General features: G+C 23.7%; 5 protein-coding genes across 5 annotated transcripts; 3 read left to right on the top strand and 2 right to left on the bottom strand.

The window, feature by feature from the left end:
• Positions 1 to 323: 323 nt before the first annotated feature.
• Positions 324 to 957, bottom strand: SRAE_2000120600 (Isochorismatase-like domain-containing protein; the record flags this gene model as incomplete). The annotated part of the gene is made up of 2 exons (XM_024652130.1): positions 324 to 834; positions 881 to 957. The coding sequence occupies 2 exons, from the start codon at positions 955 to 957 to the stop codon at positions 324 to 326; spliced, it is 588 nt and encodes a 195-aa protein (XP_024505738.1).
• Positions 958 to 1,113: 156 nt separating this feature from the next.
• Positions 1,114 to 1,785, bottom strand: SRAE_2000120500 (Isochorismatase-like domain-containing protein; the record flags this gene model as incomplete). Its single annotated transcript, XM_024652128.1, has 3 exons — positions 1,114 to 1,273; positions 1,321 to 1,671; positions 1,709 to 1,785. The coding sequence occupies 3 exons, from the start codon at positions 1,783 to 1,785 to the stop codon at positions 1,114 to 1,116; spliced, it is 588 nt and encodes a 195-aa protein (XP_024505737.1).
• A 390-nt stretch (positions 1,786 to 2,175) lies between these two features.
• SRAE_2000120400 (Lethal (2) giant discs 1) lies at positions 2,176 to 4,572 on the top strand (the record flags this gene model as incomplete). The annotated part of the gene is made up of 3 exons (XM_024652127.1): positions 2,176 to 2,239; positions 2,313 to 4,217; positions 4,262 to 4,572. The coding sequence occupies 3 exons, from the start codon at positions 2,176 to 2,178 to the stop codon at positions 4,570 to 4,572; spliced, it is 2,280 nt and encodes a 759-aa protein (XP_024505736.1).
• A 1,228-nt stretch (positions 4,573 to 5,800) lies between these two features.
• On the top strand, positions 5,801 to 7,953 carry SRAE_2000120300 (Cell division cycle protein 16 homolog; the record flags this gene model as incomplete). Its single annotated transcript, XM_024652126.1, has 4 exons — positions 5,801 to 5,883; positions 5,925 to 6,083; positions 6,123 to 6,466; positions 6,503 to 7,953. 4 exons carry the CDS (start codon positions 5,801 to 5,803, stop codon positions 7,951 to 7,953), a joined length of 2,037 nt encoding a protein of 678 aa, XP_024505735.1.
• A 2,051-nt stretch (positions 7,954 to 10,004) lies between these two features.
• Positions 10,005 to 13,150, top strand: SRAE_2000120200 (CUB domain and Low-density lipoprotein (LDL) receptor class A repeat-containing protein; the record flags this gene model as incomplete). Its single annotated transcript, XM_024652125.1, has 5 exons — positions 10,005 to 10,093; positions 11,024 to 11,223; positions 11,260 to 11,487; positions 11,554 to 11,781; positions 12,153 to 13,150. 5 exons carry the CDS (start codon positions 10,005 to 10,007, stop codon positions 13,148 to 13,150), a joined length of 1,743 nt encoding a protein of 580 aa, XP_024505734.1.
• Positions 13,151 to 13,375: the final 225 nt, after the last annotated feature.

Genomic DNA, 13,375 nt, shown 5'->3' with positions numbered 1-13,375 from the left:
CAGTAGAAAAAAAAAATAATAATAAACGGGAATAGTAAGAAACTTTTAAAATATGTTTTTAAAGAATAAAAATTTAATATTTAAATACTGTAAAATATTTTAGTTTTTCTTAATATTTCTCTACACTATATAATCCATCTACTTATCTTTTCACATTTAATGGCCCTTCAAATGTAAACAATTTTAATGATAAATGAGGGATTTTTACAAATGACAAGATTATTAAAAGAAATCTTGCAATAAAATATATAATGCTATTCTTTTTTATTTCAAATAAAAGAATTAATTTTACCATATTAAATGAAAATGAAAAATTATTTAAATTAAATATGACATAACCCTGTTTCTGGAGGTGGAGTAATAATGAGTTTTTGAATTTCTTTAAATTTTGGATGGTCGGCTGTTCGTATAAGCTCAAATAAGACAGATTCACATGTTCTTACTTGAGCTCCAATTTGTTCAAGATACCTTAAGGCGATTTTCTTATCACCAATTGTTCTTGAAGATACTCCGTCCGCAATAACAATAACTTCATATCCCATTTGAAGTAGTTCTTTTGTTGTCTGGAGAATACATATATGTGTTTCCAAACCACAAAGAATAACTGTTTTTACTTCTTTTTCTATACTTTTTTTAACATCTTCTGTTAACATAGAAAATACTTTCTTTTCAAAAATTTTTATATTATTTTCTACTATCGAAAGCTCTTCAATAGTATGTCCTAATCCTTTTGGATATTGTTCTGTACCAAGTATTTTAATATTTAAAATGTTAGCAGCTTTTATTAAACGCTGAATTACCACTACAATCTCATTGAAATGGCATATTGAAGGTCTATAAATATGCATACTTTACATATTGCTTAAGATTATACAATTACCTGAATTTTTCTTGAACATCACAAATAAAAAAAATACTTGTTTCAGCATTTATAAAAGAAAGTTTACTTGAAGACATTTTATTCTAAAATATAATGAGAATAAATTACAACTAAGTAAAAAATAGACAGTATACACTAATCTATATCAAAGTATCGTCGCGTGAAATAATTATAAACAACTATATTTGATGATAAGACAATATAATAAAAAAGAAAAATTTTTTGATAATTATTTATAGATTTAATAATCCTGAATCTGGAGCTGGTGAGAGAACAAGTTTTTGGACTTCACGAAATTTTGGATGATCAGAGCCTTTCATTAATTCAAATAAAACAGATTCACTGGTACGTAATTTTGCACCAGCAGCTTTTAATCTTTCAAAGGCATATTTTCTATACAAATAATTTAAATATTGTTTTTAAAAAAAAAGTATACTAACCTATCAAACATTGTTCTTGAACTAACACCATCAACAACAATATGAACATCCTTTCCTTGTTCTAAGAAATCTAATGTCGTTTGAAGAACACATACATGAGCTTCAATACCACAAAGAATAATTGATTTATTGTCATTTGGAATATGTTTCATTAATTCAGAAACACACATTGAAAATTTTTGTTTCTCAACTACATTAATATCAAACTTTTTTAATTCAAGCTCTTCAACAGAATGTCCAAGTCCTTTAGGATATTGCTCTGTTGCCAAAACTTTTACATCAAAAATTTTTGCTCCAGTAATAAGACGTTTTGTTACAGTAACAATTTCAGGAAAATATTGTATATTATTTCTAATAATTTTTTTTTAATTTTTTTTGATCTCCTTACCTGAACTTTTCTTGAAGATCACAAATAAGAAGTGCAGAATTTTTTGTAGTAAGACGTGAAAAAAGTTTTGAAGTCATTATCTTTTAAAAAATTTTTAATTAATAAGAAACAATGAAAGATGTAATTGAATTATTAATTTTTCTTAACACGATATTTTTAACATAATCAATACAATAGGTGATAAAATTTTTGTTAAAATTTATAAAAATAATAATTTTAAAATTTGCTTGTTAAAAATTCTCTCAGTATTTATATGCAAATAATGTGAAAACAAATTATGTAAAGAATTAGCAACTTGTTCTCAAAATAACTCTTTTTTTTCACTTTAAATTGTGTACTTTTTCTTTTATCACAACACATATAAAAACATTCATTTAAATGTAAAAAGTAATTAAAAAAATATAAGAAAAAAAAACCATATTTTAATGTGCTTAATAAAAGATATAAAAGTATCCAAAAAAACTCATATGATTTCTAAAAAATTTCTTCACCAGAAAACATTAAAATGTAGTGGAACACAGACTATTAAATGTATGTTGTTTATCACTGAAAACTTAATTTTTAATTCTACTGTTATATACATATTTATTTTTTATAATTTTAGCAATGAATTTTGATATATCTAATTTTGAAGCAAATATTTATGGTGACCTAAACAATGATAAAGATTTGGAAAAGGAGTTAAAAAGCTTAGGGATTGATGAGGAAGATGATAGTGACTGTGAAGCTGAACTTGCAAGACTAATGAAAGAGAGTGGTCATGATATTGATGACAATGAGTTATCATCTTTAGGTCATGGCAAAAATAAATCTGAGAAAAGTGTTAGTAAAAGAAAAATTCAAAACGATGATGAAAACATATGTAGTGATGATGAAACTTTACTAGATGAGTTAAGTCAAATTACTGGTGAAAAAGTCAAAACTGAGGTAAATGTTAACTCGTCTACAATCATAGATAAGAAAATTATGGAAAAATTGGATATTGCTTTATCTTTTTACACAAAACAACTTAATAATGCTAAACAAAATGGAGACAATGCTAAATTTAGAAGATATCAAAGAAGTATTGATAAAATTAAAGAGCTTCAATGTCATGTAAAAAGTGGAAAAAAAATTAATGAAGAGGATATACCACCTGTACCTAGAAATATTGAACCAAATGAGATTGCTAATAAAGTTAGGAAAGTTGATGAATCACAACTATTGTCACAAGGATCATTAACTCAAAATTTATCTTCTAAATCAAAAGAAGCAAAATTGGAAAAGATCCAAAGTCTTCTGAAAGAACGTCTTTCTCAATATTTAGATTGTGCTCAGAAAGCTAAAGCCGCTGGTGACAAAGATAAAACAATGGAATATGTACAATTTGTGGAACAATTTAAAGAAGCTCTTAGTGCAATCAATTTGGATAATATTGATGATTGTGATCCTGATGATATACCACCACCTCCTGAACCATACAAAGCAAAGAAGGCAGTGGAACCTAAAAATTTGGTTGATGATTTGATATTAAGAAGACAATTTTTTATAGAATATGTTAAACAGCTTGAAGCAAAAGGAGAAGATAGAAGAGTGAGAAGTAATCAAAGAATTATCAAACTTTATGATGAAGCTATATCTATTGCTAAGAAAGGTAAACAACCTGATATAAATGAACTTCCTTGCCCTCCAGGAATGCAACCAATTTCAATGAATTATGGGACTTCAACACAAACAAAACCATCTAGTCAGTCTAATGCTTCTTCTCAACCAAAACCTTCTTCTGAACTAAAGAAAGAACAACCATCAGTTCCATCTAAAAGACCAGTATCTAATGTATCTATAAGTTCAGATGCATTATCAAACATAGACTTTACAAAGCTTTCAAAACAAGAAGCACAATCTTACTTTTTAAAACGCCGTTTACAACGATTTAAAGAACAAGCATTGATATCAAAGCAACAAAATGATATAGAAAAAGCAAAGGAATATCTAAAAGTTGTGAAAGGTATTGAACCAATGATAGAAGCAAGTGAAAATGGTTTACCTGCAGATTTACGTAAAGTACCAACACCTCCACAATTAAATATACCAAATTCAGCTTTGAAATGTACTATCATTAGTCCGGAACCATTTTTTAGTAAAATAGAAAAAACTTTAATGAAACAGCTTGCATATTGTTTACAAAATTTACCACAAATTGTTGGACAAAATGATCCTATAAATGCATTAATATATGAAAATTTAATTCTTGACACATTAGAAGATATTGTTTTATTGAGAAAATCAGCACGAGCAAATAGATTACCTAAATTTCAATATATTGAAAAAGTTTTACCAAGGGCGCAGATAAATATGGATCTTGATGACGGTACTCTTGAATTTACAATACACTCAGCTTTAAATATCAAACCATTATGTGGATATAAGGAAAATGATCTTTGTTGTTACATGAAGTATGAATTTCCATTTCCCCATAATTCACATCAAATTGGAACAACATCTGTCGTTAATTATACAAATTCTCCAGGTAAGTTTAAAAATATTTTTTATTATTTTACACTCTTTTTAAAGAATATAATGAGAAAATAATATTTAAAATTGCTAGAGGATCCAGAGCCTTCCAAAGAGTTGTATTACGTGGAAAATTAAAACTCGAAATTTACCATAAAGGGGGTTTTCTTAGAAGTGACAAATTGGTAGGAAATGTTGATGTCCCACTTTCTGACTTAGAACATTTTGCCACAGTTGCTCTTAAATTACCAATTTTAGAAGGTCGAAGAAAAACGGAAGGAACAATTGAAGTTGCTTTTAGACAATCTAAAGCTGTTGGTGCTCCAAAAATGGATAATGTTAAAGAAAAATGGCTTACATTAGTAAAGTGATTATACCACATGAAAAATAAATTATTTTTATTCTTAAACATACATTTTAAATTTCTAAATATTTAATAAAAGTATTATTTTTTTATAAAAGTGATTGCTAACATATAGTATTTATCGATGAATGATAATTAGAGGAAAAAAGAAAAATAATTAAGATAACGATTACGTTAATTAAATATAAATTTATTCAAATCAAATAATTGTATTAGAAAATATTTTTTTATAACAACCTTGTTTTTTTTCCATGATTTTTACTTTTGTGAAGTTTTTTGTTATTATCAAATTTTATTAAAAAATATGTTTATTATTATTATTATATCTAAAAAGTTTTAAATTTAAAGTTTCTTCAAAAAATCTTGGTATGCTGTTAATTAAAATTTTTTCTATTAATCTATGGAATTTTATCATAATTACTTTTATTTACAAAAATGTTATTAACTTTTTTTCACCATAAAATTCATTCTTCAATCTTTTATTAAAGCAATGAAATTAAACAAATTAATTTTTATTATCATTAAACTAACTATTTAAAGATATTTGTTTAGAATTTATTTTTTAAAATTTTCCAAAGAAACATTAAAAAATGGATAACAAATCTAGTTAATTAAAAAATACAACTGACCGTATTTATCTAAAAATGTTGAAGTAAGACATTTTAATATTCTATTTATAAATCCATTTATTTTCCCAGAAATGTCAACATTATTTATTTAAAATAAATTATATAATAAAAGTATAAAAAAACATAACACACTAAAAAATTTGTATTTAAATTATACATCAATCTAAATGAAACAAAATATTAACTTGATGTAACTTGATTATTAACAATAGTTTGTATACTATACTTAAATTATAGTTTAGTCCCCAATTTAAATTAAATTGTAAAACTAGAAAAACGACAAATCATTAAAAATATATTTAAAGCAAGACAAAAATTAACAAGAAGTAAAATATTTTTAGATTAACTATTAAGAGACAAATTACTAATGATAAAAAATAATCACTTTATAACAAAGTTAAAGGAAAATATTAACTTAAGTAATAGAATTACAAAGTACAAGAACAAGAAGTATACACTTTCCCAATCGCAACAAAAATTAAACAAACAACTGCATCATTCATATTCCAATAATTTTATTCAACTTTACATTATTTTTTAATTCATAGAAATAATTTTTGTATAATAATTTTTTTTGCAAATTGTAAATATTAATCAAAAATAAAAATGGTTGGAACAACAAAAACTCCAATTAAAAGGACTGCTCAATCATCAGTTTCACCATCCTCCAGAGGGCAGCCAAAGCCAAAGTAAGTCGTTTTTAGTTTTTTGGTTAAAAATAGCTAATTAGAAAATCCAGGTTAAGGACGTCAAAGACTAGTAAAACATTTGCAGATGAACTTTTGGCACTTCAGATTTCCGAAGGAAATCCAAAAATGTTTGATGAAAAAATAGAAAAATGTTTAAAGAATGATCAAATGAATAGTGCCATTTTTTGGGCTGATAAAAGGTTGGCTTTTGCTACAAAACATTATGATTCAAATGGTAGTGGACCAATGTTTAGAGATATTGCACAATTTGTAAGAACTCTTTCTGCTGCTCAATGTTGGATGAGGATTTCAGATTATCTTACATCTCAAGATTGTATATTTTCACATCTTGCTTTGACATATTATTATGTTAACTCATTATGGCATCAAAATATGCATAATGAAATTGTTCTGTTACCACTTGCTCTTATTGGAAAATGGGAAGGTGTTCCAGAGGTTTCTTTTGAACCACATGTAACAAAATACAAAAAAGAATCATACTATCCAACTGCTGATGACAAAACTGCATTAGATAAAATGGTTAAAGAATATGATTTAGAGGCAGCTTTATTACTTTTATTAGGTAAAGTTTACACAAAGGTTGTTAACCGTGAAGCAGCTAAGGCATGTTTTTTAAATTGCCTAAAATTAGATATTTGTTGTTATGAAGCATGGGATTTTGTTCTTAAATATCATCTTTTAAAAAGAGAAGAAATTGATAAATTACTAAGTGATATCCCTGATAATTGCCCAGATATTATTGAGGTAATGCGAATATATGTGGAATCTTATCAAAATCAACCACCAGTAAGGCCTATAAATGATTTTGAATTTGGAATCATTGATGAAAATGATTGGTATGCAATGAGATTATTTGGTCCACAAAAAGAAAAGAAATGGCTTCAATTGAATGCACCACGACCTGGAAATGCCAGAGATGGTCAATTAAGATATACAAAACCTAAAAAAGCTGATAGAAAAGATTCTACTTCAATATTAGAAAATCCTGCATTAAAAGAAAGATTGTCTAAAAATCAAAAAGCATTAAGAATTCATGATAAATTAGCTGGGGATGTAGATATGATAACGATAAAAGCAATGAAATATTATAATGCTGGTGAGAATCAAAGATGTTTAGAGATAACTCAGGAATTATATAACAAATACGGTTTTAATTCATTTTTTTTTCTCCTTCATTTAGCTGTATTAACAGAAATGAAAAAAAGTGAACAATTATTTGTTATTTCTCATGAGCTAGTAGACAAATGTTCTGAAGGTGAAGTTGCATGGTATGCAGTGGGATGTTATTATATTTCAATTGAACAATATTTTGCTGCTAAACAATATTTTAATAAGGCAATTCTAATGAATCCAAATTTTGGTGAGGGATGGATGGCTATGGGTCATGCAAATTCTTTAGGTGGAGAACATGAACAAGCATTAAATTGTTATTTTAGATGTCATAGATTATTAGAAGGTTCCTGGGAACCTTTAATGTATATTGCTGTTCAACATATGAAAACTCATAATTTATGTTTGTCTCAAAATTTTTTAAAAGATGCTATGCGATTATCACCTGGAAATATAATGATTTTAATAGAAGATGGTGCAATGCATTATAGTAAAGATTTATTTGAGGATCTTGAAAGGGCTATGTATATTTGGACACAAGCTTTACATATTGTAATGGGAAATCCAGATGGTCCATCAAAGTTAGAACATACATATTTAAGAGGATATCTTGATTCTCCAATATCCCCAAGATGGGAAGTATTATTAAATAATCTTGGACAGGTTTGTAGACGACTATGTCGTTACAAAGAGTCAGTATTGTTTCATAGAAAGGCAATATCAATGGAATGTAGAGATGTATCAAATTTAGTTTCAATGGCATTGAGTTATGCTGGATTACGAAAATTTGAAAAAGCATTAGATCTTCTTCATGAAGCTGCAACAATTACACCAAGTGGAACAGCACAAAGTGGTATAGCTGTCAGTTGTATTGAAGCAATAGTCCCATACTACTTATATGATGCAGGTGTTGAAAAAGACTTAAAAATACAATTTTAAGTTTGATATTTATAAATAATATTAGAAAAAAAAGTCAGGTACATATTAATCTTGATAAAGCCGTTGGTTTATCATTTGAATAATGGACATATTTTTTAATACCATTGAAATATTTATTTCACTGATATAATTAACTTTTTATAAATATGTATTGTAATCTATTTTTTTTTGTTTTTTTTTGCAACTAACGAATCTGTACATCATTAAAACACACATATATATATATACTAGAACAATGGTTTTGATTTAGGTTGAAAATAAAAATATATTAAAATTATTTTCACATTTTAAATGTTGATTTTTTTTAAAAATAATTATGTTAATTATTATCATTTATTCAGTTTTAGTTAATTGTATTTGTAATGGATTTCTAACTTTTTTTTTCTTCCTTTTTTAATAAATTTTTTGTTATTTTTAATTTTTTTTGATTTCAAACAATTTTTCACAAATATATTTGCAAATAAAAAAATAATTTTCATTTAAAGTGTTTTTTTTATGTTAAAAAAACGATGCTTAATATGTAAAGTATCATACGATATAATTATTATTCATGCAATTTTAAAATGATTTTCTTAAAATAAAATATTCACAAACAAAATATCAAAATAATATGCACATTAAATAAAGTAACATTTTAAAAAAATCTCAAAAAAAAAAGTTCTAATGTGGTAATAAGATAATATTTAAAATTTTTATAATGATAAAAATAAATAATTTAAAAAAATTTATTCATAATAATTTGATTCTAAAAAGAAACTTTGAGAACAAATATTTTAAAAAAAAAATTTAATAATTTATTTCAAAATAAAAATAAATTTATTTCGATTATCCAGGATGATTGATAAAAATTTTAAGAATGACATACTAAAGTTTTTAAAAAAAATTTATAATTTTGAAGTTATTTATTAACATTAAAAATTAAAAAAATGTCAAAGAAATTAATGACTTTAGAAATTTAATTAAATATTAAAATACATAAAAAGTTACATTCTGACTATTAAAACTGATAAAATGATAGGAAAAATTTAATAATTTTGTTTTAAAATGTATATTAAAATTTTGATTAAAGTTTAAACTATAATTTATCTTTATGAATCACATTTTAAATGATCTTTTAATAAATGATTGTTTTAAAGTCTTTGATCTTAAAAATACTAATAAAATATTTTAACACTTGTGTTAAAATACAATTCATAAATAATTTTAAAAAAAATATTTTTTTTAAATAATAATTTTTAAGTCTTTAAAATTAAACACAAAAAATAAATAAATCTTAAAATACAAAAAATTTTATTCTTATTCTGATAATCTTTAATAATGTTATAAAATACTTCTGTAAATGGTGGTAGGGATAAAATATTTTTTCTAATAACATTATTCTAATATACGTTATTTGTAAGTATTAATGTGTAAATATAACTTTATCATCTGAAAAAAAAAAGTTATATTATATCATACAATTTTTAGGATGTTATTTTCTTTATATGAAGATAATATCTGATAAATTTATTACATTTAAGAGTCATAGTTATATATATATTTCCTATGTTTGCTTCTTTGAAATTTTCAATAAAGTTTATCAAATTGAACGTTAATTGTAAGTTTATATAAAATAATTTACTAAATAATTGTTTGTTTATTTTAGAAGTCATTGATCAATTAAAAAAAATCACAACTACTTTTTTATGAAATATTTTATACTCCTAAAATAAAAGACTTTTTTTTTTAGTAAAATATTAAATAAAATTATATTTTGAATAAATAAATTAGTGAAATTAAAAATAGTTTTCCTGTTAAAAAAAAGTTGTACTAAGAAATGGCATTTGCTTTTGTCATCTGAAACTGAATGTTATTACTGCAGTTTTTATTTTAAAAAAATTTCCTCATGAATGTGAATAGATCTGAAAAAGTTATTGATAGTTACTGTTAATTTAATTATTTTTGTAAAATATTTGTATTTATCTTTAAGATATTTATTTTTTGTAAAATGTGTTAACAAAAAAAAATTTAATACCCAGTATTTATTTAAACAATTATTACTAACAATAATAATGCTATATATATATTATTCTAAGAATAAGATTAAAAGACAATTTATTACATCATACTACCTAAAAAGAGGGAAGAATATATTTTGTAAGTTTATCTATTTTTCCAATATTTCAATTCTATTATTATGGTAAACCACTCAGAGAACCACTTTTGTGAATATAAATTTTGAACAATAAAATTTAATGATAACACTTCTTGTTCTTTACTATTTTTCTTTTTCTATAAAATAATTTAACTTTTTTTTTTAAATATATTTGATGCCATATTTTGAGGTATATTTTTATGTGAAAATATTAGGCATTAAAATATTAAGTATTTTTATTTTGCATATATATATATTTTATCCTTGAAGATATTTTAACAAAAAGTATATTTAAACTTATTTATAATTGTATAGGAAGTATTTTTAGGAAAAACTTATATCCTTTAAATAAAATAATATATATTTTTTTTTTTCTTCAAAATAATTCATCTATCCTCCATATGGAGACCAAGAGAGATAAAAAGATAGAGGGGGAGGCTTAGCTGATTTCTGGAGATGAAGGATTGGATTTTATATGAAAGGGGCACGCCTTTATAAAAAGAAATATACATTTATAATCAATCATGATATAAATATATATAAATACATATTTTATACCAAATACTCCATTTATCCTCTTATAATATGATAAAAACTTTTAGCGATATAGCCGTTTAAGTTTAATTTGGTGAAGATATATTAAATTAGGAGAGCGGAGAGAAGAACTAATTTATGGGCACTTTCTTTCTTGTTTCCTAATATATTTTGTAGACCATAGCATTTTTCTTTCCTCAAAAAAGACATCAACAATATTTCTACATTATTTTTTTTATTTTTCTATTTTATTTTTTTGTCTCTTTTTCTCTTGTAAATTTTTATTTATTTATAAAAATATATATATATATATATTATTATATATTTACATGTATGTATTTATTTGTTATAATTTTTTTAAGAAAAAATGAAATGGTTTTTTAAACAATGGAAACGTAAAAGAAGATTTTATCAATTAATACTATTTATTGAATTATTTTTATTATTTTTAAATAATGATCTTGGAACAGGAAATGAAATAATTTCAAGCTGTGAGTCACCAAATATTATAACAGCATCAAAGTATACCTCTGGTTATATATTATCACCAAATTATCCATCAAATTATCCATCAAATCAAAATTGTAGTTATATATTAACGGGTACCCCAAATCTTGTTATACAGTTATCTTTTATAGATTTTGAATTAGAAAATTACTTTCCTAGTAGTAAGCAATGTTTAAATGATTATCTTTTGGTTGTTGTTATTGATAGGAATAGTAGAAGACATTATGAGAATAGAATGTGTGGCAATAAATTACCGAAACCTATTAAAACTATGCAACATAAAGTAGAAATTATTTTTGTTACATCTAAAATGAGTAATAGAAGAGGATTTAAAATTAAATATGAATTTATACCTGAAGGTAATAATTATTTAATTTTTTTTTTTTTTTTAATTATTATTATTTTAAATAAATTATTATTTACAGAAAATATAATACAACCTGTTAGTTATTTAGATGATATAAATAAAAAGTATCTAAAAGAATGTGGTGGAAAAACAGAAGAGGGAAAAGAAGAATTGACAGGATCTATACAATCTCCAGGGTACCCATCAAATTATCCATCTAACTCTACCTGTTATTGGTTGATACGTGTTGGAACTGGTAAAAGAATTTACATAAGAATAACTCATCTTGACATATCTTTAACTATGGGTAAGTAAAAATTTAAATTTATTTCCTTATTTTTTAAAGTAATAAATAAAAAAATATACATGAAAAAGATGAGAGATAAAAAAAAAATATTGTCCTTATTTTCTTTTTTTTTTATAAAAAAAATATAATATAAGGTTGTCGAAATGTATTTATTTTAAACTTTTTCTAATATTATAAACTAAAAGAAGAGAAAAATAATATATGAGAAAATATAGTTTAATTAAATTTAATCACAAAGTGTGTCAAAAACTTTTATTCATTTATATAAAAAATACACTTTTAAAAATGTAAATATATATATATATATATACATATACAAGAATTTAATTTTTAAAATAAAAAAAAAAAATATTAATAAATTATTATTTTAGCTGAATGTGACAAAACTTACCTTCATATTATTGATGGATATAAACATGATGGTAAACCAGAATTTGGTATTTCAAGAAAATCTACTAAAACAAAGATGGAGGCAAAATATTGTGGAAATGAATTGTATTATGCAGATGAGGAGTCAAAAAGTTTTTTGTCTGAGGGAAATAGAGTTATAGTAAAATTTGTCTCATCTGAAAAACCATCATCAGAACAGTATAATAAATATGAATTAGAAGGTAAACCAATTGGTTTTAAACTTCGATGGACAGAGGTTCATGATTTAGTAGAAGATGGAATGGAAAAAAATTGTAAAGGATTTACATGTAAAGGTGGTGAAATTTGTATTGATGATGGGCAAAATGTTTGTGCACAAAGGACTAGATTATGTATCAATGAAACACTAGTATGTAATGGTATAGGAAATTGTGCTGAAATGGATTTTAGTGATGAAGCAAATTGTTATTCTGATCAAATAGTTATTGTTTCAACAAGTGGAATGATTATTGTAATAATATTAATTATAATAACAATAATAATACAAAGAAATAAAAAAGTTAAAGAAGTTAATAGGAGAGTAGAAACATTAAGAAGAAATAATGAAAATATTTTATCAATAAATCCTGATGCAATGAAAATGAGTATGTTACTTAATACATCATCATTTGATGATTGTCAAAAATTTACATCAACAAAAGAAATTATACATAACGGACATTGTAATAAAAGAGGAAAACCTCCAATACCAGTAAGAAATGTTTCTATAAATCATTCAAATTGTAAAATAACAAATAATGTAATAAAAATAAATGAAAATAGTAATATAAAAGAATTAGATGAAAATGAGATATGGCAAAGAAGAAGTGAAAAATTATTTTTAAATGAACCTATACCAGAAATATTGGTTGAAAATGTTTTATCTGAAGAAGGTAATGATATTGACATTGAATATATTCAATCTGATTGTTATAAACGTGGAAAGCCAGTATTAGTTTAAATAAAATAAAAAATTATAGGTCTTCAAATATAATTTATATTTAAAAAAAAATTTTTTTTTTTATATTATTAGTAATAATAGTTTTTAATATTTTAAAAATATAAATTTATTTGATAAAAATTTAATTCCCCTTAAAATAATTTAGGTTTAATTATAAATTTTAAATATGTACATTCATTTATTGTAACTCACCCACCAATAATGGAAGATGAAAGAAAGTAAAAG

Source organism: Strongyloides ratti (genome assembly GCF_001040885.1).
Source record: "Strongyloides ratti genome assembly S_ratti_ED321, chromosome : 2".
NCBI lineage: Eukaryota > Metazoa > Nematoda > Chromadorea > Rhabditida > Strongyloididae > Strongyloides > Strongyloides ratti.
Note: the sequence above shows the minus strand (reverse complement) of the source record. Positions and strands in the feature narration are given on the sequence as shown.